General features: G+C 30.4%; 3 protein-coding genes across 3 annotated transcripts; 1 reads left to right on the top strand and 2 right to left on the bottom strand.

The window, feature by feature from the left end:
• Positions 1-1,041: 1,041 nt before the first annotated feature.
• Phum_PHUM221160 (dynactin subunit, putative) lies at positions 1,042-3,167 on the top strand (the record flags this gene model as incomplete). The annotated part of the gene is made up of 8 exons (XM_002425758.1): positions 1,042-1,170; positions 1,252-1,523; positions 1,603-1,777; positions 1,854-2,028; positions 2,098-2,281; positions 2,357-2,602; positions 2,684-2,854; positions 2,969-3,167. The coding sequence occupies 8 exons, from the start codon at positions 1,042-1,044 to the stop codon at positions 3,165-3,167; spliced, it is 1,551 nt and encodes a 516-aa protein (XP_002425803.1).
• An 813-nt stretch (positions 3,168-3,980) lies between these two features.
• On the bottom strand, positions 3,981-8,388 carry Phum_PHUM221150 (Type II inositol-1,4,5-trisphosphate 5-phosphatase precursor, putative; the record flags this gene model as incomplete). The annotated part of the gene is made up of 13 exons (XM_002425757.1): positions 3,981-4,141; positions 4,263-4,502; positions 4,581-4,767; positions 4,883-5,118; positions 5,237-5,513; positions 5,609-5,744; positions 5,821-6,042; positions 6,121-6,468; positions 6,561-6,743; positions 6,839-6,978; positions 7,061-7,314; positions 7,391-7,580; positions 8,281-8,388. The coding sequence occupies 13 exons, from the start codon at positions 8,386-8,388 to the stop codon at positions 3,981-3,983; spliced, it is 2,682 nt and encodes an 893-aa protein (XP_002425802.1).
• A 266-nt stretch (positions 8,389-8,654) lies between these two features.
• Positions 8,655-14,816, bottom strand: Phum_PHUM221140 (organic cation transporter, putative; the record flags this gene model as incomplete). The annotated part of the gene is made up of 10 exons (XM_002425756.1): positions 8,655-8,823; positions 8,928-9,276; positions 9,381-9,595; positions 9,714-9,826; positions 9,905-10,010; positions 10,127-10,319; positions 11,743-12,001; positions 12,096-12,285; positions 14,201-14,564; positions 14,636-14,816. 10 exons carry the CDS (start codon positions 14,814-14,816, stop codon positions 8,655-8,657), a joined length of 2,139 nt encoding a protein of 712 aa, XP_002425801.1.
• Positions 14,817-21,381: the final 6,565 nt, after the last annotated feature.

Below are 21,381 nucleotides of genomic sequence, written 5' to 3'. Positions count from 1 at the left end.
CTACAAAAAAAAAGAAAAGAAACAAATTATTGAACGTTTAAAAAGTTTTTTTTTCTTTTTCTCTTACTTATAAGATATAATAATTAATAATAATAATAATAATAATAATTGTGATAAAAAAGAATAAAAATAAAATTGCGCCAATTTTTTTTTTTTTCTTTAATATCAATTAGGCGGATTAATTTCGCGCGAATTATATTCGCGCGGTTATTATATATCGCGATCGGTAAATAAATATCGAAAAATTAATATTAATAATAATAATAATAATAAATCAATTTTAAAAGTAGTTATCCGTGACATTAATTATATTTTGAATTAATTAAAAAAAAAAATCATCGAAAAAAAATTTTTTTTAATTACTAACGATTGAGAGAGAGAGAAAAAAAAACTTATTTACTATATGATTAGTGTGTTCCATAATCCGATAAAAACCGATTTCAATATTTATTTTATCGTTACAAAAAAAACTTTATAGAAATAAAAATGTCGTTATGTAAATGATTTTAATAAATAATAATAATAATCACCTTTCACTTAATTAATAAAAATAATAAAATTATTTAATGTAAAAATGAAAAAAAAAAAAAACCCGCATCAGACTAGCATGAAGCATTATAACAATTTCAAGTACGCATGTTTCGGTCACTGCTTGAGTGATTTTCTTTTACTTAAGATAAGCGAAAGCAAAGCCTCCGTTATTTTTCACGATTTTATTACCGCCATTTTTTAATCGATAATTATGCGAATCGAATGAAAAAAAAAACATTTGTCAAATGAGTTTTTTTAACGTTTGAATATTGTTTTGATTCATTTGTAATCGTAACGGAAAAAATTTATGAAAAATTTATCCGATATTAAAATCACGGAGGCTTTGTGCGAGCTTTATAGGTGTATTACGATGATGGAAGGTAAGTTCGAATGACGTATGTCGTGGTTTAATTTTTTTTTTTTTTTTTTTTATAATCTGTTAATTTTTATATAATTTTTAGATGACGATTGGATTCGCTGTCAAATGTTAAATAGATATTAAAATTAAAAATGGCTTTTTTCTCTCACAAACCACCCGTGAGATATGTATGCACTTGTGGTGAACTTAAATCAATCACAAGAATATATTTCTGCCGACATTGTTCAGCTATCCGTTGTGGTTTCTGCGTTAGTCATGAGGTTAGTAGTTTTCACGTTTAAAATAAATTTCTTTTTTTCCACCCCCTTCTTCTTCTTAATATATTTTTCTGTAAAAATTAGGTAGACGCACGATACTGTCATATATGTTTGGAAAATTTACCCGTTGCAGAGGCATGGATGAAAAAAAATTGTTGTTCCTCTTGCATTAATTGTCCTATATGTCAATTAAATTTATCGACGAGAGCCACGACCGTTAAAAATAAAGAACCCGTCGAATCGACGGAAAAAGACGATGGAAAATCTGATAAAAATGACAAGTCTGAAAAATCTGAAAAGTCTGAATCTAAAAAATTATATTATTTGTGTTGTTTTAATTGTCATTGGACTTCTAGGTGCGTATTTATAAAAAAATGGGTCTCCTTAAAAAAAATTTATTCATATATTCTTTGAATAATTTTTTATATCACACAGAGATGTTGGTATACCTGATCAAACAAGTGCCTCATCCCCATGGCCTGAATTTGAAAATCCTCACATGACTCGCCTTAATGAATTAATGGAGTATTACAAGGCTGTTTCGTTGTATGATAAAACTATAAATGAAAAAAAACAACCATCGATTAGAAGGAGTTATGCTCATTTGACTGTAAGTTATTAGTCTTTTAAAACAACTCCATAAATAATATTTTTTCCTTATTTTAATAATGCTTTCGTGTAATCAGGGCATGTCAGCAGCGATGGTAAGAAGAAAAGCCGGTTTTTCAGCTTCGAGTCAATTTTCATTACCAAGTTTACAGGAAGCGAAAAAACCGCCTAAAATTAAACCATCCATTCCCGTTTCGAACATAAAAGATTTGCCAGAAGAAATATTTACAGCTTCTCCAGATTTAAAAAAAAGTAATTTATTTTTACAAATTCTTCTTGTGGAATTCATTTTCTCGATTAAACATTGAGATTTTTTTTTAGTTACAACGCTCGAACAAAGACTTGGAATACCAGGTTTACAATGTGAAAATATTGTCAATTTAAAACCATGTAAGAAATTATTGTTGACGAAAAGGTCTCAAAGATGTAGAGAATGTGAGCATAATGTAACAAAACCAGAATTCTATCCTAGTTCTATCAAATTTAAAATTCAACTTTCTGCTTAGTAAGTTAAATTTTTGCTTATTTCTAACATGTCTAATTCTACAGTTGAATTCAATTTCAAAATTTTTAATTTCAGTTATCATATTCCCAATATATCGATAAAAAAATGTGAACCTTTACAACAGGGAAAAGAAAGCGATTTATATTTACATCTCATTAATCCGACTCCACATCAAATAACTGTTAATTTATTACCGTTTGATACGGAAATTAAAAAACAACAGCAGGAACAACAGCAGCAGCAGCAGCAACCTTCCGATGTTAAATTGCCAACAAGTGGAGAATCTGAAAACTCGGATGATGCCAAACTAAATAAAACCAGGTATGATTTTCACCCTTTTTTTTCCTATTAAAAATGCTGCATGTCGTGCGTGTATTGATTAGTTTTATTTTATATTTCTAGAAAAATCCCATTGAAAATTGATTACTTGATGAAAATCGAACCTAGACCCATAAGAATAGAATTTACCGGGAATCCACTCCTTCCGGAATCACCGATCATATTACCGGGAAGAGATGATGCAGCAGAATACGATGACAATAACGAAAATCAAAATTTTAACGATGATAAAAAGTTAGAATTATCCCCCCCTCCCCCCCAATACCAAAAGGATGAAAAGGGGAAATTACAATAATAATAATAATTTTTCTTTTTTTGTTTAAATGAAAACCTCATTTTTCTTTTAAGGGTCGTCGTTTGGAGAAAGGGTAATCAAGCCGTTATTAAATTTCCAATACAACCCTTGGACGATTTAAAAACGGGGGATGATGTTTCCATCGGTTTCGTCATGTGTCACACGTACATAAACACAATAATACAAGATAAAAGTCAACAGAAAATAAATCATCAAGTTAAAATGGTATTGACTGCTGGTACGGTCGAATGATTTTTCCAACAATACGAATTTTCCATCGCTTTATGCGAAACTCATACAAAACAATTGTGGAAAAAAGGAGGAGAAAGGAGGGAGAAGGAGGAGGAAGAGAACAATTTCAATTTTTACATTATCCTTAATTTTCTAATTAACATTAACCTCCTTGCGATTAACGAAGAAAAAAAAAAAGAAAAAACGTTGTTAGGTATATATATTATCGCTTTAATTAATTTAAAATAATTAATTAATTAATTGTTTTTATTATTATTATCATTATTATTACAATATTTATATTATTGCTTATTATTTAATATTAACTGATCAAATAAAATTTTGTGCAAGTGTCAAACCGTGCAAATAATATATATTATAAAACTAATAATAATAATGATGATAATGTTAAAGCGTGTGTAACAATTCAAAATATTATTATTATTATTAATATTTGCCATTTGATTGGCAAGCTTTAAGCCGTTTTTGTTTATTATTATTATTATTATTATTTTTTTTTTTTGTACAATTTTTCTTAATTAAAAATTTCATTTCATAATTTTATTTATTTATTTTTTTTTTACTATGTACAAAGGCGGCTGGCTAAATTTTCATTTATTATTATTATTATTATTACGAATACGCGGAATAGCGTAAAGCACTTTTACATGCGCGGAAAAAATACATATATTTATGTATTTATTTATTTTTATAGGAATTCTTTTTTTAAAATTTTTTTGGTAATTGTAGGGGGACAAAAAAAAACGACAACGAACGAATCGATTTATCGATTCCGACCGATATCGATACGATACGAGTATTTTAATATTAAATTCAACGAGTGAATATGAAATCGCTTTGATCGTTTATCAGAAAATGATGTACGAAATTTGATTTTTTCTTATCCAATTCCTGTTGGACGCTTCGATCTTTGACGGTTTCAGGATAGCGACGACCCGGAGGATCTCTTAGAAAAATCCTACCGAAAACGGTGGCTGAAAAACAAAAAAAAAAAAAAAAAAAAAAAAAAAATGAAATGAAAATTTAAACCGCCGAAGCATTCCCCCCCCCTTCCCACCTCTCCCCTCTCTTCACGCGGGGATTTTTTTTGTATACCTAATAATCTCGTGTCCAATTCGTTAACGTTCGAATGAGAGAGCAATTCGTGTAGGAACGTGCACAGGTACAAAAACACGTTTTTCCTATATTCCGGAAGTTGCATTATCAACTGTCTACATTCCGTGTAATTATTCGAACAACTTATGCAAATGTTGTGTAAGTTATACGGTATCAAAGGTTCCGATGTGGATTCCAACAGTAGGAGAAGAGCTTCCGCAACAGAATGAACCGATCCGGCTACGTGGGAAAAAAAGAAAAAATCATCATAATTCGCTCGACGATAATAATAATAGTAGTAATCACGTGACAACATACGTATGGGATCGCTCGAACCGTAATCCAACCAATTACGAATTTGTATTATTTCCGATTGAAGTCCAGGCTGTACGAAAAGGGATTGTTTTAATCCGTGCCTGTACAGGTGATCGATCAAAAACCAAATCTCTTTCGGAATCGCATACGGCTCTTGTCCTCCTCCGGCGGTATGTCCTTTGTTGTTTTCCTGATTCATAGACTTTTATTTTTAAAAAAATTTATTCGTTTCGTTCTAGTGCGTGGGTGTTTGTTTGATATTAAAAACTCAACCATTTTTTTTATTTTTTTACAGATTCACTCACCAATTCGATCAATTTCCCAACCGTCAATTCTTTTATGGGAACGAATATTCTCACGAGTGTTTCTATCGAACTTCCGAAACAGGATCTTTCGTACGTTCCCGTGACCGTTATGAATATGTCTTTGCCACCTTCCAAATGAAGAATCAATATGTCGTATAATTTATCTTCCCCGGAATTCAATTTGCAAGCGGATTTTTTATCAACGAGTATTTCGAGTCGCACGTCGCATTTCTGACCTGGATTCAAGTTAAATATATAATAATAATTATTATTATTATTATTACTACTACCATCATCACCACCACCACCGCCGCGTTTCGAGGGAGGGAAAGAAAAAAAAACAATCAATCCAACCTGGAGCTATGAGACTTTGATAAGGTTCGATTCTCAACCATTCTTTGCAAAAAGACGTTTCGTTTAATTTTTTAATGAAAGCAAATTGCGCGGGTACTTGTCCGTTATTTGCTATAATTAATTCTTTGGTAACGGGTTCCAAATAACGTACGGTGTCGTAAATGATTTCGTTACTGTCGACGGTTACTTGCGGTAAAAATTCATTTTCCATTTTATCAAGGCATTTGATGACTTCCTCGTGAGTCTTACGTTGTTTACCCTCGTCTATTATGTGAACCTGAAAGTGTGAAAGCGAATTTTTTCTATGATTGATTCATTTCCAAACGACATTTTCACCCCCTTCGACCCCTCGACCTTCGACCCTAAATTCACCTTCGAATCGAACAAAGAGCTCACTGGTTTATGATCGCTTATTTTCAAAGCAGGATGACTTTTATAAACGAGCTGTTGAACTCCTTCACCTTTCCATAATATTCTATCGCACCAAGCCGGAGCTCTATTTTTTTCGCTACAAAATTCATACGTAAATATTTTAAATTCGAATATGACGTCACGGGATTTATAAATAATTATTATTTTTTCACCTCGAATCCCAATTATCAGTTCCCGTATCGTATTTATAAGTCGGTCTAAAATTTATGGTACCCTCGGTGTACCCATCGAAAACTCTTTTTAATTTTTTTTGTAAATTTAATTGATCGTATTCTAATATGGGTCGGAAATTATTAAACCTTAAAAATTCTTTAACGACAGTCGGATCCAATTCAGTGACGCGATAATTAAGATCTCCAAGCCAATAAACTTGCCTGGAAAATAAGAACCGTAAATTAGACTCAATTTTCTTTTATTACACACACACACACATATGTAATTATGTCTCATACTTGTGATCCTTGATGGCATATCTTGAATTTTGTACTGTGAAACCCATTCGTGACGTAATATCTTTAAAATCTTGATTTCTCCTCTCGTATTCTTCCACGTGAGCAGCCAAATGAGAATTAACGAAACACATTGACGTAGCGTAAAAATCAAATCTCACTCCTATACCCCCTTTATTCCCCATTTTTCCCATGATTCCCGTTCCCACCGTGTCCGATACCACGTTCCTAACATGATCTATATGTTTATCTTGTACAAAAACTATCAACATCATTCCAACTAAACGGACTAGACATATTTTATGATAAGTAACCGATTTATGATTTTGTAAAGCGTTCGATACGGCTTCTCTGAAACGTACATGGATCCCTTTTAATAATAATAATATTTTTTAATAATTTTTTAGCATGTGACACAACATGGACGATGCGTGCAAACTTACAACCATTCTCCTTCTCTTGGAGTTTCATTAAATAAAAAAGCTTCCTTGGATAAATCTAATTCTTGGAATCCGACAGCATAAATATCAGGTACGTCGGGATATTCGGGATTTGTCGTCGTCAACCAATCTGATAAACTCACTGCTGCTGGTTGTCCATTTACATTCCAGGTACCTATAAATATTCTGTGGGGAGGGGGAAGAAAATAATTATTTAATGGGGAAAAAATTTTATCGATTAATCATTGCATAAAAATTTAATAATGTGAGAATTTATTTACTTGACATTTTGAGTGTATGTGTACTCGTTGGCTTTGAGGGTCATGTAATGTTTTATTATTTGCTCTCTTGCCGATATTGATGATTGTCCTCCTTTGGCAATATTTTGCCTTTGTATTGCCATGTCTGATGAATCTAAAAACTACAAATTCAAAATGATATTAATAAAATGTGAGAAGACAAAATTTCAAAATAATAATTTTTATGTAATGAATATATCATACAGATTGTTCCAAATCGACTTCTCGACTTCGACCGGTTTCCATTTCAGGAGGATATGATGTTAAAAAAGGTGTGATCCAAGAAAAATCACAATTGTTTTTATTTTTGGCAGACACTTCGATTAATCTGAAAATCTCGCTTATAAAATTACTAGTTTGTTCACATTCTGAAGTTTTGCATTTTATATTTGTATTATGTCTTCCTGTTATGTGAATAAAGAGATTAACTCCATCATTTGCAGTTTTCAGAGGCGTGCCTGAACGAAAATGAAAATTTTTAATTTCGAATTTCAATTATACAACGAAACGAATAGTTGTACTAAAAATACTCACTGAAGTCACAAATAAAATTCTCATCGACTGGAATGATATATTTACAAGTTAAATCTAAAAATGACACTGGTGAGCTTGTAGAAGATTTAAAAATAAATAATGCATGTTCTGCTGATCCCTGTATGTTTTTTTCAACTAACGATAAAACACAATAAGAATTTGTATCATCACTTAAATTACCATTATGAGTCTGAACTTGATTAATAAGGAAAAATAACAAAGGTAGGTAGAAAAAAAAATTGACAAATTTTGATTTTTAAAGTTAATCAATCAAGTCTCATCAAATGAAAAGAACAAATGATTTTAAAATTACCTGATTTACTAATTTATTCGATTAAAAAAAAAAATATTTTTTTTTATAGATAATAAAGATAACAAATAATAATAATAATAATAATAAATCGATATCGTACAAATACTACTACTACTACTACCACCACTATTACAACACTTGACGTTTAGTATGATAACCAAAAAAGGATACTAATAATACTGTTACGCCGTTACCTAATTTAGATTGGACTATTTTTGATAAATCATTTGTATTATTCATGTTTTTTTTTTCCTTTTTCCGATCAAGTAAGTATTTATTTTATTTTTAACCAATTTAATTATATACATTGGTTATAATGAATCATTGTTTATGATTTGTATAGAAATGGCAGTAAATAATACTATTGGACATTGTGAAAAAAAAAAGGGCCCCGGTAACGATGTTCGTTCAGAAATCTTCATTTATTTAAATTAACGGTTTTTCATTCCATTCGAGACGAAATTATGGCGGCTAGTGGCGGCTAAATGGTGAGAATAAAAATTTATTGTTTTAATTATGTGTAATAATTGAATAATTACGAATTGAATCTTTTTTTTTTTTCTAGAACATTTTGTACACGTAATAAATCAGTTGATATTTTTTCATATAGTTTATTAACGTGTTGATCTGGTATTGTATTATTCGTTACATTTATTTCACGATGCCGAGCAAGTATGACATCCATTAAGTGATTTTTCAAAAAAAGTAAGTAAAATATTTATAACCGGATGAGATTAGAATGAAAATCTCATCATTCATTTGCCAAATATTTATTATTACAATATTAAAATTATTTTTACAAAATTGTTTTAATAATCTAATAGTAGAGATAGCACAGCCCTTACAATGTAATAGTCAAATTACAAAATTTCCTTTTTTTTTTTTTTTTTAAGTGTTATTTTTTATACTTAACAAAAGGAGAAAAAGTATCAGTCAAAATGTCATCGTTAATTAATTTTTTGTTATTGTAAGGTCTTTTCTAGATCTGAGAGAATTACGTAAGATCATGGACGATCTGTAAACTTCTCCTCTTATTGAAGCTCTACCAATTGAAAAATTTTTGGATCGCACTCGTTTCAATTCGGTCGGTGGGAGATCATCATCATCATAATCACTTTGACTGAAATAATAATAATAATAATAATAATAATAATAATAATAGCAAAAAAAGAGAGAAATGTATTTAATACTAATTATTAAGTAAGGTATGTCGTCGAGACTAACCCTCTTATACAGGGGAAATCCCAAAATTTTTGATCTTTTCCAAAATTAGCACCGTCCTCCAACGTTTGAGGTAATTCTTGATCTAATGTTTCAGGTAACAAAAGCGTGAGAATTCCACCAATAATGCCTAGAGTTCCAAGAATTAAAAGTGGAAAAGACGTGTTAATTTCTCCGAGGTACACAATAAACGGAGCCACGATACTAGCAACATAGCCCATTATGTGAATTAAAGCTACCCCTTGAGCTCGAACCACGGTTGGTAAAACTTCAGCACCATATTGTAAACCGATATTGTAAGCGACATTAATGGCAAATCTTCCAATAATTGCCAAAGAGGCTGATGCAGCTCCTTAAAATTAATTAATTAAATTTAAAATCAAGAAAAAACAAAATGATAATAATAATTCATTAGTATTATTTTGTATATGGGAATGTTAAAAGTTAAATTGTTACCAAAAGGAACCGTTGTCGACAAAATACTAAAAACTCCACTTAGAACCATCGACCCACATGCCAACCATCGTCTACCCCATTTATCTAAAACAAGTGTGATAAACATATCCGCTGGGAATTCAGTCGCACATGCAATTGTAAATGTAAGAAAAACATCTAAACCGAAAGCTCCGACGCTTCTCACGTGGCCATCGAAAACAAGCGATATGGCCATCCTATCATTTAAAAAAAAAAAAAATTTGTATGTTTGGGTTTTTAATTTCAAAATCAATTTAAATTTATTTATTTATTTTTTTTTTTTTTAGAGAGATCATCATCAATATTATTTCTCACCAAATAATTATAAGTAATAATGTTACTCTTCTAAGTCTTTTACTGGAAAAGAGATCAAGGACAGAATAATTTTTATCAACTTCTTCTAATTTTTTCTGCTTTTGACAATCATCCTGTAATAACAAAAGAAAAGAAAATTTTTGGTCTTCTTCTTTTTCCATCAGTAGATGGGTAGGTAAATATGTACTCACTTTAAATTTTTCGTAAAGTTTTTCATCCACGTGAGTTTTATTGACTCTTTCAACCTTTTTCAATATGTTAATAGCTTTATCGACTTGACCTTGAGACACGAGCCATCTGAAATGTATTTAACGTGTGTCAATTAAAACAACGTAATTCATTTCAAGATGAAAACAACAACAATTATGATAATGACCTAAAATTATAAATAAATAAATAAAATGGATAATTACCTCGCACTCTCCGGTATCAGCCAAGGCGTTAGACAGGCTACGATTAAAGGTAATGATGTTATTATTGAAAATATTCTCCAATCTGCCACGTATAAAGCCAACCACGGTAGTATGACTGTGGCAATTGTGAAAAAAATCGCAATGGACATGTTTGCGACAAAAGTTCGCCATTTCGGACCGACATATTCTAAAACTAGAAAATTTAAAAAAACAATTTTCAAACCGTTCGAAATGGCAGAAAGAGAGAGAGAGAGGGGGGGGGGGGGAAATGTAATAAGTCAACGTATCTACTTGAAAATCGAGAGTACCTTAAACTCATTTTTTACGCTTGAATAATTTCGCATTAATTTTTCACGATTGCCAACATTACGAATCGCGAACGGCAAAAAAATTTTAAAATTTTTTTGACTTTCCATCCAAGGTCGAAAATAATAATAATAATTTCCTTTAATTTGTTCCGAATCGGAAATGAACCCCTTTCGTTTTCGTTATGATACATTTCAATTATCAATTCTGCCACTAGTGCCCTTATCGTTATCAATAATTATTATTATCGCGATCGATTTCAAAATATAAATTGATACCTTTTTCCGAACAAAAAAAAAAAAAAAAAAACTATTATGACCGTGAACTTTTTACCAAACGATTATTATTATTATTATTATTCGCAATTGCGTGCGACGCGTTTTAAATTTCTTATCACTCTCTCTCTCTCTCTTTCTCTCAATGTAAAAATGCGTTTCATCTCTCTTTTTAAACGTTCTAGAACATTATCGATTATAAATGATGCGTGAATTTTTTCTTTCTCTACCTTTTTCAGCCCCCTCCTTCTCCCCACAATTTTTACTCTCAAATGTTTCTCTCTCTCTCTCACTCACTCATTCGACAAGTTTTATTATTACAAAATTATATTTTATTTTGTTATTGACCTAATTACCGATTAGCCTAAATCAACGTTGCGTCCAGTGACAAGTTTAATTTTCTTTTATTATTATTATTATCATTATTTCTTTTTTTTCCACTTTTTAAAAATAAATTCACGGTGATAATAATAATAATAAAAATTATAATAAGTTTTTTTTTTTTTTCGCCTTGAAAACTCTACGTTACTTTTTTTTTTTTTGTCGGACATCATCGTTATTATTATTATTATTATTTTTTAACGAGTTTTCGTTGTTGTCATATTTTTGAAACGTTTTTTGAAAATTTTTCACATTCAAAACCTTTCGGAAAATTTTTTTTTATCCCCCTCCTCTCCTCCAGCCGAAAAAAAAGGGTTCGAAAAACTCGTTTTAATAAAGAAAAAAAAAAAATATTACAAGGTTAGCTTCTAGGTTATTATGTGCGTGCGAGTGCGTGAGTGCGTGAGTGCGATTAAATAAAATAATTCGCATAATTTTTAAACCGTTCGTTAAAATTTCTAAATGGGATATTGCCAAAAAATTTTCGCACTTGCGTAAAAAAAAAAAAAAAAAAAAAAAGTTATGATTCTTTTTCGTTCGACTGACTCATTCATAATCTTTCATAATTTTTTATTTTACACCTCCGTTTGAATTCATTATTATTATTATTTTGTTTTAGGAAATGAAAAAAAAAGAAAGAAAAAGAGGAAATACCTAAAATGTACATCATTGTAAAGCAATTGTCGAATGAGAGTCCGACCAAAAACCGGCAAAAACAAAAAGACCAGAAATTTTGTACAAAAGCCGTCGCGAGACCTCCAATCAAACCCATAAAATTTGTACCGACCAATGCTGGAATTCTTCCATAACGGTCTGCAACCCAACCGAATATAAGACCACCGACTATGGAACCAACAAAAAAAACGGATTGCGACGCACTTGGCAATGCTGAATTTTCACAAACCCAATTTAACTAGAAAAAAAAAAAAAAAAACAACAACAACAAAAACAACAACAAAGCAAACAAACATCAAAAGGATTCATTTCATTATTATTATTATTATTACTTCTGTAATTATACTAGGATAACGAGTATCGGAATAATCGTATTCCCAACCGGAAACACATGATATTTTCGGCCAATCCGGATCGGGTTCTTTGATTCCAGCTTCTAATACTTCCGTGTAATTAACACCGTACATTCTACATTTTTCGTATTCGCTCCCGTTTCCTATTTTCGGGATGGATAACGACATTCTGGAACGAAAAAAAAAATTTACGTAAGTTTAATTTTATTAAAACGATTCCAGTTTTTTTTTTTTACTACTACTACTACTACAGTTAGTTAAATGACTCATTGCCATCGTCGTCGCATTGCTTAATATTTACTAATAAACGAGTTCCAGTTTTATTATTATTATTATTATTATTATTATTATTATTATTATTATTACTCGGTAATTTTTTAATAATTTTTTGTGAAATAACATTTAACGAAAACAAACTTCTGCAAAAAAGTTGTTGCTGAAGACTTAAAAAAAAAAGGGGGAGGGGGCTGGTGGTTGTCAACCTTAAAACATTAACAGGTAGCCGAAAGTTGTTTAGATTTTATCAATAATAATAATAATAATAAATAATAATAATAATAATAATAATAATAATAATAATAATAATAATAATAATAATAATAATAATAATAATAAATAATAATGATAATAACGCTTTCAGGTGTTCGAGTGGTTTGACGCCAAGTGCAATGACGAAACCTTACGTCCGCGGAAGGTTTTTTTTTTTTTTTTAAACCTATAATAAAATTGCAAATATGAAAAAAAAAGGATGATAGGAAAGAGGGAGGATGATTACGTCGGGAAAAAGGGACAGAGTATCAAGAAAAAACCGGAAATGAATGAATGCCCCTCCCCCCGCCGATGGAAATGCCCCTCCTACGTCGATGGAGAGAAACCCTTGAAAATATTATTCTTATGCGAATTCACGTAAACTTGAAATTGATTTACGCACGCACGCACGCCGACACACGCACGCACCATCTCACGTGGAGGCAGGTGCAAGTTTTTTTCTTATTCGCCGCGTTAAAAAAAAATCACGTGCGGTGTTGAAATAAATTTTAAATTAATAAGGTCACGAACGAACAAAAAAAAAAAAATTTTTTTTTTTGATCATTTATTATTATTTATTTAAATTAGGCATTTTTCGAGTCCATGTTTTTATTTTACGTCATTTCCGGGAACGAGACGCTAAAAAATCCGTTTTAAAAAAATAACAATATCATTATTATTATTAATTAAAACAAATTTCGACCGTGCTAATTTTAAAAAAATTCGAAATAATTAAGAAAAGAAAAAAAATCGATTAAATATTTCAAGGTTTCCCGGTTTTTATTAATTTTCTTTTTATAATCATTATCATTATTATTATTTTATTAATGCTAACAAGTGTTTATTTATTAATTTATTAATTTTTTTTTTTTCCAGTTATCAAACGCATTAACTATTACAATTATTATTATCATTATTATTAATATTGATAACGTGTAATTAACGGCTTTCACACGCTTTCGATTATTAATACGAAAAATCTGATTTTCCACGTGGTTGTGATAAGAAAACATATTTTTTTTCAAATTCCATATTCGGATTGTTAATTCGTTGCAACGGTCATTGATAACAACATCACATATGCATAGCAGAAAAAAAAACAAAAGTTTTAATTTCACGGACGCCATTTTTGTTTTTCCTTTCATTTCACTCTTGACATTGACTGTTCGAGTGTCAAAATTACGTAATTTTTTTTTTTTTTTTTTTTTATGCAATCGACCTGAATTTTCTTTTCTTTTTTTTTTTTTTTTTTTTTTTTTTTAATTCGTACCACTTAAATTATATTAATAATAATAATAATAATAATAATATAATTTTTTTCAGGTGAGGGATTTATACGAACGTGTCACGTGATTATTATTTATTCATTGAGATAATCCACGTATTCGACGATGTGCAAAACCATCTTATATTGTGGGAAAAAAAACCTTGTTCGTAGTGAGTATTAATTTTTTAGGTTTTTTTGGGGTGCGGAGGAGGAGGAGGAGGGGAGGTGGGAGGGGATGGGGAGGCAAAAGCCGATCATCATGATTGTTAATATTAACTCTCTCTCTCACCTTTCTTCCAGTGTTAAATTGAAATCGACGAGCTCGGGTACGTGACACCAATGTTTTTCCGGCGTTAACAATATGAAAATTGAACCTAAATAAACCCAAGCAATTGAAAAAGCAAAGGGTATCATGAGAAAAAATAATAGCTTTTGATAAATTCCAAATTCTCCAACGTACGGGAGAAGTTCGTCGAAATCCATTAAACATTCTTTTTCGTTTGATTCTCCCATGTAATTATGATTATTATTTTTTTTAAAACTTTCTCGACTCAATTCGATTTGACAAATGTTTTGTATTATGTTTCTGTTGTTTTTTTCAAACGGATTACATTTTTCAGGATTCGTTTCGTCCTTGTCATTATCATCATCTTCTGCAAAAAAATTATTATTATTATTTACAAGTTTACACCGCGCACTCACACACACACTCACACATACTCACCGTTATCCGGCACGAAAACATCGTTAACGAATCCGTTTTTACATTGAAGACATTCCACTCCGTGGCAATTTACGTGTCCATGACCGACTCCGGATTGTTGGTAGCTTTTATTATTTTTACGATTCCCTTCTTCCAGCGAATCATTATTATCGATTATTTGTGATTTTAATTTATGTGGCATTTTAAAACGACTATTTTTTCACGGGGTCAAGTGTTAATTCAATAAAAAAAAGTTCAATGCGATGCGAACAGAGATATTTCGTTTAACATGTTTTGAAAAAGAAGAAGAAAATGACTCCGTTTCGCAAGTTTGAAACCGTTTTTTTTTATATTTAAATTAAAACAATTTGTACGGAACCTGAAACAAACAAACAAACAAACAATCAAATTAATATCATTTGATTCCGTGGATAACAAAACGGAAATTGTGTTAAAAATCAAAATCATTAGGAAGAATCAATGGATGATGCCGAAGTTTCGAAGAACAAACAAACAAACAAACGATAATGATAATTACTGCTTGGAACAAACGTTTAAAACGATGTAAGTATATCGATTTAATATTTTTTTTTCCGTTTGTTGTTTTCAATATCGAACCGTCGGATCGTTAGTTTTTAAAAAACAATTATCGAAATCGACGATTATCGATTAATCAATCAATCAAATCGAAATTTTTATTTATTATTTCGTAAACTCAACAAACATTTGAAAAAAAAAAAAAAAATTGAAAATTTAAATTTATTAATAGTTTTAAAAGAGTCATTACGAGCAGTTGTTGAATTGCTCGAAGGTATGAAAACATTTAAAATCAAGTAAATTGATTTGTATATCGATTTTATTGATTTTTATTTCAAGGTCGATTCATTAGAATGGAAAAACATCCGAGAATTTTAACAAGAGACAACGTGAAATTTTAACGAAACGGATACGAGTTTTATCTAAGTGGTGAGTTCGATTTTTTTTAAATTCTTCTTTTTCTTTTACTTTCTCGAACGGAAAACAAAAACGAATGTCGTTTTCGTTAGGATTTTTCCCGATATTTTTATTTTCCTGTCGTGACCTGTCGTGCTGGTTTTTTTTTCCCTGTCGAAACGCGTGGAAAATTAATTAATTTCGGATTAAAACGAGGATCGAAATTGAGCCTTTGAGTCATTAACTAATATTTTGATTGAAAATTGCGTTCACCGTCGCGATACTCAGATATTTGATAAGAGAATACATGTTTGTTGTTGTTGTTGTTTGTTGTCAAATCCTTGTTTGTTGCGACTTTTGTCTTTAATAATGATAAAATGTCTATTCGCCGTTCAGTTTTTGTCCCCGACGTCCGTCTCCCGTTTCGAAAACTTACGAAATTTTTCTTCTTTTCCTTTTTCCAAGGACTTTCCGTTCATTGTTTCGAATAGGAAAAGTTTGAAAGGTTGCGGTTTTTGTATTAAATTAAAAATTCGATTCTGCAATATCTTATATATTGAATTCTTTCGTGCAGAAAAAGTCTCTCCGTTTACTCCTCCTCCCTCCCTCCCCAACACTCCCCGTCGGTCATTTCACTCAATCGTGCCTGAATTATTAAAATACTTTTTCTAAATGAATTTATTTCAATCCTAACGGGGAAGTGGGGGGAGGGGGTAATACGTTAAATCGAATGATGATGATAATTTTAATACAAACACGCTAACGCGCACACCCCCCACATTTACACGCACGCACGCACACGTCCGAAGATGTAAATAATAAAACGATAACAAACGATTTTTAATTGTGTTGCCTTTAACCGTTTGTTGTCGTTGCGTTTACGTTCAATAATTTAGAAAAATTTTCATTTATTATTATTATTATTTTTACGCAGTTTGTTTTTTAAAACGCACACACGCACGCACGTACACGCACACGAGCACGCATTTTCCTATTATTAAAAAAAAAAAACAATGCGTCAAAAAAAAATTTTCCGGGTTTTTTTTTTTCGTTGGAAATAATTTATATTATAAAATTTCTGGAATTTTTACCTGGAACGATATATAAAAGAGAGAGAAGGAGAGAGAGAGAGAGAGAGAGAAGGGGGGGGAATAATTTTTTTTTTTTACGCGTCGAAATCAAAATTTTTCAGTTTCCGATTTTTTTTTTTTTTTAAATAAAATTTGTTGACATTTTAAAATTTTTTTAATTATTTTTTTTTTTTTTTACGGCCACGGTTAAAAAACATTCAAAATTTTATTTTTATCGTCTGCTAGAGAGAGAGAGAGAAAGAGAGAGAGTGAGAGAGAGAGAGGAAAACGACACGACGACATTTTATTCGACGGTTTAAACGTTTCATTTTCTCCGGAAAATTATTTTATATATATTTTAGGAAGTGAAAAACATAATAATTAATCGTGTAATAAATTTCGTCTTTTAATAATAATAATAATAATAATTGTTTTTTTTCTTGTTTGTTTGTTTGTTTGTTTAAACAAACAAAAAAACAAACAACGCCTCGGAGAATTTTGTAATTTGCCTTTTTGATGGGGGCGCCTTTAATTAACCTAATTAAATATAAATTCGGAGGATTCTAAAACGTTTTATAAAAAATATTTTTTTTTTTTTTCGGTCAGGTCTGGAATATTTTTTGTTCCAGTTTTAAATGATAATAATAATGATAATGATAATGATGTCAGGTGTCAATTCGACCCAAATCGAAATAGAACGCACAAAAAATAATAATAATAATAAAACCCGACAAATTTTAATCCTCTCGAAATTTCCGTCACGTTTTTCGTCTCCCTTAAAAAATAAAATTTAAGGTTTTTTAAAGACCTTTTTCCGAGGAATGGGTTTAATGCCTGTGACGTCACAAAATCATTTTCAAACCGTTTAAAAATATTTACACGTAATTATTTGAATTTTTTTTTCTTTCTTTTTTATCTGTCGTTAATTTCCAAACACCACTTTTGATTTTTTATTTGAAAATGACGTCACTAATTAAAATTTTTCGCGTTTTTTGTATTATTTTCCGTCACGTTCGAATAATTATCGATGCTTCTCGAAATAAGAATTTTTTTCGCGATATTTATAAAAATCACGAAACGATTTTTCATCGTAATGCGAATTTTTCTTTTTCCCGATGTCGTGGAAGTAGCGAACGGGAGAGGGAGAAGTAGTAGTGACACGTACACTTTGTCATTCAGTCACGACTGCTGGAAAAACTTTAAAAAAAAAAAAAAAAACAAAGACCGAAATGACGTAAATGAAAAATCGAAACGTGATCGGAAAATTATTATTATTATTAAAAAAAAAAAAAAAATTTTTTTTCTTCTTCTTCTTCTCTTTTTTTTTTTCATTGCGAGATTTTAAAAAATAATTTATCGTCAAATTGTAATACGTGACGTTTGTTGATGAATTCTTACTCTCCCCCCTTCCCTTCCTCCCTCTCCCTAAAAAAATTATTTTCCTTTTACGTATTAATTTCCATTTACTTCCTCCGTATGTGCTTTTTGTTGTTGTTGTACACGATTCTAAAACTCTCTATAAAAAACTTATAATTAAAAATCAATACGTATTGATTAGTAAAACCTTCACTCGATCAAATCCCGTACCTGAAATTCATACAACGGTAATTAATAAAAGGTATATATAATTTAAATACCGATTATTTATGGTTTCGTGAATTTTTTTCTTATTTTGTGCGAATATGCGCGTAAAAATAATTTTTTTTTTTTTTATTTGAAGGTTTTTGTACATTAAATTAATTTTTTTTTAAATTACGTAATTCCATAGAAAAATCTAGAATTTTAACGTATTTCATTCCAGTGCGAATAAATATCATTATTATTATCATTATTATTTTTTGTAAAACGAAAGCGAAATGTAGTAAATTCAAATAGAAAAAAAGAAAAATATCTCCAATTTTGTGCTTCCGGTAAAATTTTCTCTCTCTCTCTCTCTCTGGAAAAAAAATTCCAGTTCGTAGAATTTTTTTTTAAATTTATTTTTTTGACACTCGTCAAAAATTTTTTTCACTCGTCAAAATTGCGTGTGTGCGTGTGTGCGTGTGCGTGAGTTTTAACGTCACTTTCGACAGAAAATTCATACAAACGTTTTCCAGCGAGTCAAACTTTTTTTATTTTTTTTTCTGGAATTTTTTTAGATTTTCTTTCGATTATTAGCATTAACCTTTTTCCCATCTCTCTCTCTCTCTCTCTCTCTCTCTCTCTCTTTTTCTCAGTACGAATTATGGTGGCTGTTTAAACGACATCGCCTTGTCCTTCATTTTGAAAAATCATAAATGTCTTAATGTATTAACGACCTCGATGATATTCGTGAGAGAGGAGGATATGGTCATCAAAGTGTGCGTGTGTGCGTGATCGCAGCCTACTCTATGCACAAGGTCGAACTGTTTTTTTTACTGATGGAAAACGTAAACGCGATAGAAGTTTCTTTTAATATTATTATTATTATTATCGCCACTACCGCAAATTAATATTTGAATATCCGTTATGTTCTCAAAGCGGTTCGATTACCACAACGCGCGGATTCCATTGAGGAAAATTTTTTTTTTAACGGCGTTTCCGAAACTTGTAATCGTGTCAAACCTTTCGAGGTCATTCGAGGCTGGATTAAATTTGACTGGAGTACAGAAAACAACATTAAAAAAAAAAAAAAAGTAATAATAATAATGACGACATGTTCACACACACACACACACACATTCTCCCTCTCTCTATCTCTCTCTAACTTTCGATTTTTCGACTCACGCACGCACTCACGCACGCACACGCACGTTATTTATTTTTTAAAAGTTTTTTTTTTTTTTTTGTCTAGGGAAATCTCGCGAATAAAAAAAATAAAAAAAAAAAAAAAAGTTTCGCGGTTTTTTTTTGTGTGTGTGTAAAAGGTGAGGGAGGCCGAAAAGCGGTTAGGCGGTTTGCGGGGGGAGGGGAGGGGGTTAAACGGTAATAAAAAAAAGGCTTAAACGTACAATCACTGTGATCGGTTAAGCAATTTTTGTTTTTTTTTTTTGTTCTCGACAATTTTGTAACATTTTTGGAATAGTCGTCGTAAACTATGGACTTTATGGATTAAGTCAAGGAGAGATAATATTAATAAAAATTTAATAATAATGATAATAATAATAATAATAATAATAATAATAATGATAATAGTACGAGTGTATAATCGGTCGCATTCGCACGATTCGGTTGCGACGCCGTTTTTAATTTTTTTTTTTTTTTTCTCGAATAATTTTTAAGGCGTGTGTAAAAATTTTTTTAAACACTTGTCGACGACATTTTTTTTTTTTCTTTCCAGTTATTCCTTTTCCTCCATCGCCATCATTTTATAACTGTCAGTTAAAAAACGTTTTTTTTTTTTTTTTTTTATTATCTCATCCCTCTGTTACACGTGTCGGAAAATTTAAACGAACGTTCGAACGGGTTTTGATATGAGTAGGAAGGAAACGGAAGGTTAAATTTTTCTCCAGAAAAAAAAAAAAGAAAAAACATCCATCGTTTTCGTACGCGCGTTTCACATCCTGGAATTTATTTATAGAATAATGACGTCACTCCGATCCTTTTAACGATGATATCGTCCTTGACTTTTTTTTGTTGCTCTTTTGTGTATTCTCTGGAATTTAACATAATTTCCCCCTCCCCCCTTCTTCCCGATTCTTATCGTTTCATCCGTCGCACTCGCAAAAAAAAAAAATATTCCAGCAAAATTATTTGTCAATTTTTTTTTTTGCAATTTTTCTTTCGAAGTGACGACGACGTGTGATGTGATTTTGACACATTCGTGTACCTTACCCCTACCCCTACCCCCTCCCCCCAACACCACGTCAAATCAAGTCTTTTTAAAGCATCTTTTTCCATTGCTTAACTTTGTTTTTTTTTTTTATCATAATTTTATCTTTTCAAATCATTCGTTATCAATCTTATCATAGTCTAATTTTAAATTGTCTACGTTTCCTTATTTCTCTAATATCTTCTTCTTTTTTACAAAAAAAAAAATTTTCCCGAATCATTCGATTCGATCATTTAGTAGGACAAAAAATAAATTTCCACACGTTTTACTTTTTCCAGTAGGTTTCCAGTAGGTTTCCAGTAGGCATATATATATATATACATTATTACGAGATATTCAACCTTGTAAAATAAAAAAATAATCACGTTGATAAATAATACGTCAATCCATTTAAAATTTATTTTAAATTTTATTTATTATCATTATTATTAATAATTATTTACGATAAACGTACGATGTATGCATGCCCTGACACTTTCACTCGCGTTGTTCTCGAAAAAAATTATTATTATTATTATTATTATTAATTATAGGCGTATGTGAAAAAAAGGCAATAATTACCTTCGATTATTAATCGTGTTATTATCATTATCATTTAAAATTATTTATTTATTTTTAATTAAATAATGTAATGCGAATATTATGTAAGACAGTTAAAAAAATCAATTACCGTGAACGTTATTATTCATTATTATTATTATTATTATTATTATTATAACCATACCTCGAACGAAACAGGTACATACATACAATGTCGATTACGTAATTATTAATTTAAATTATTTCGGGTGGTAATTTTTTTTGAAAACGAAAAACGCGCGTAAATTATTTAAATTTCGATATATCAAATGGTCGAAACGCGATCGATAACTTTCTCGTTCGTAATATAATAACAAAATATTAAAAAATAATCATCATCATCGTGATAAAAAACATAAAATAAAAAAAAATTACGTCATCATTTACTTACCTTT

This window comes from Pediculus humanus, genomic scaffold, assembly GCF_000006295.1.
Source record: "Pediculus humanus corporis 1103172107574 genomic scaffold, whole genome shotgun sequence".
Taxonomy (NCBI): domain Eukaryota; kingdom Metazoa; phylum Arthropoda; class Insecta; order Psocodea; family Pediculidae; genus Pediculus; species Pediculus humanus.
Note: the sequence above shows the minus strand (reverse complement) of the source record. Positions and strands in the feature narration are given on the sequence as shown.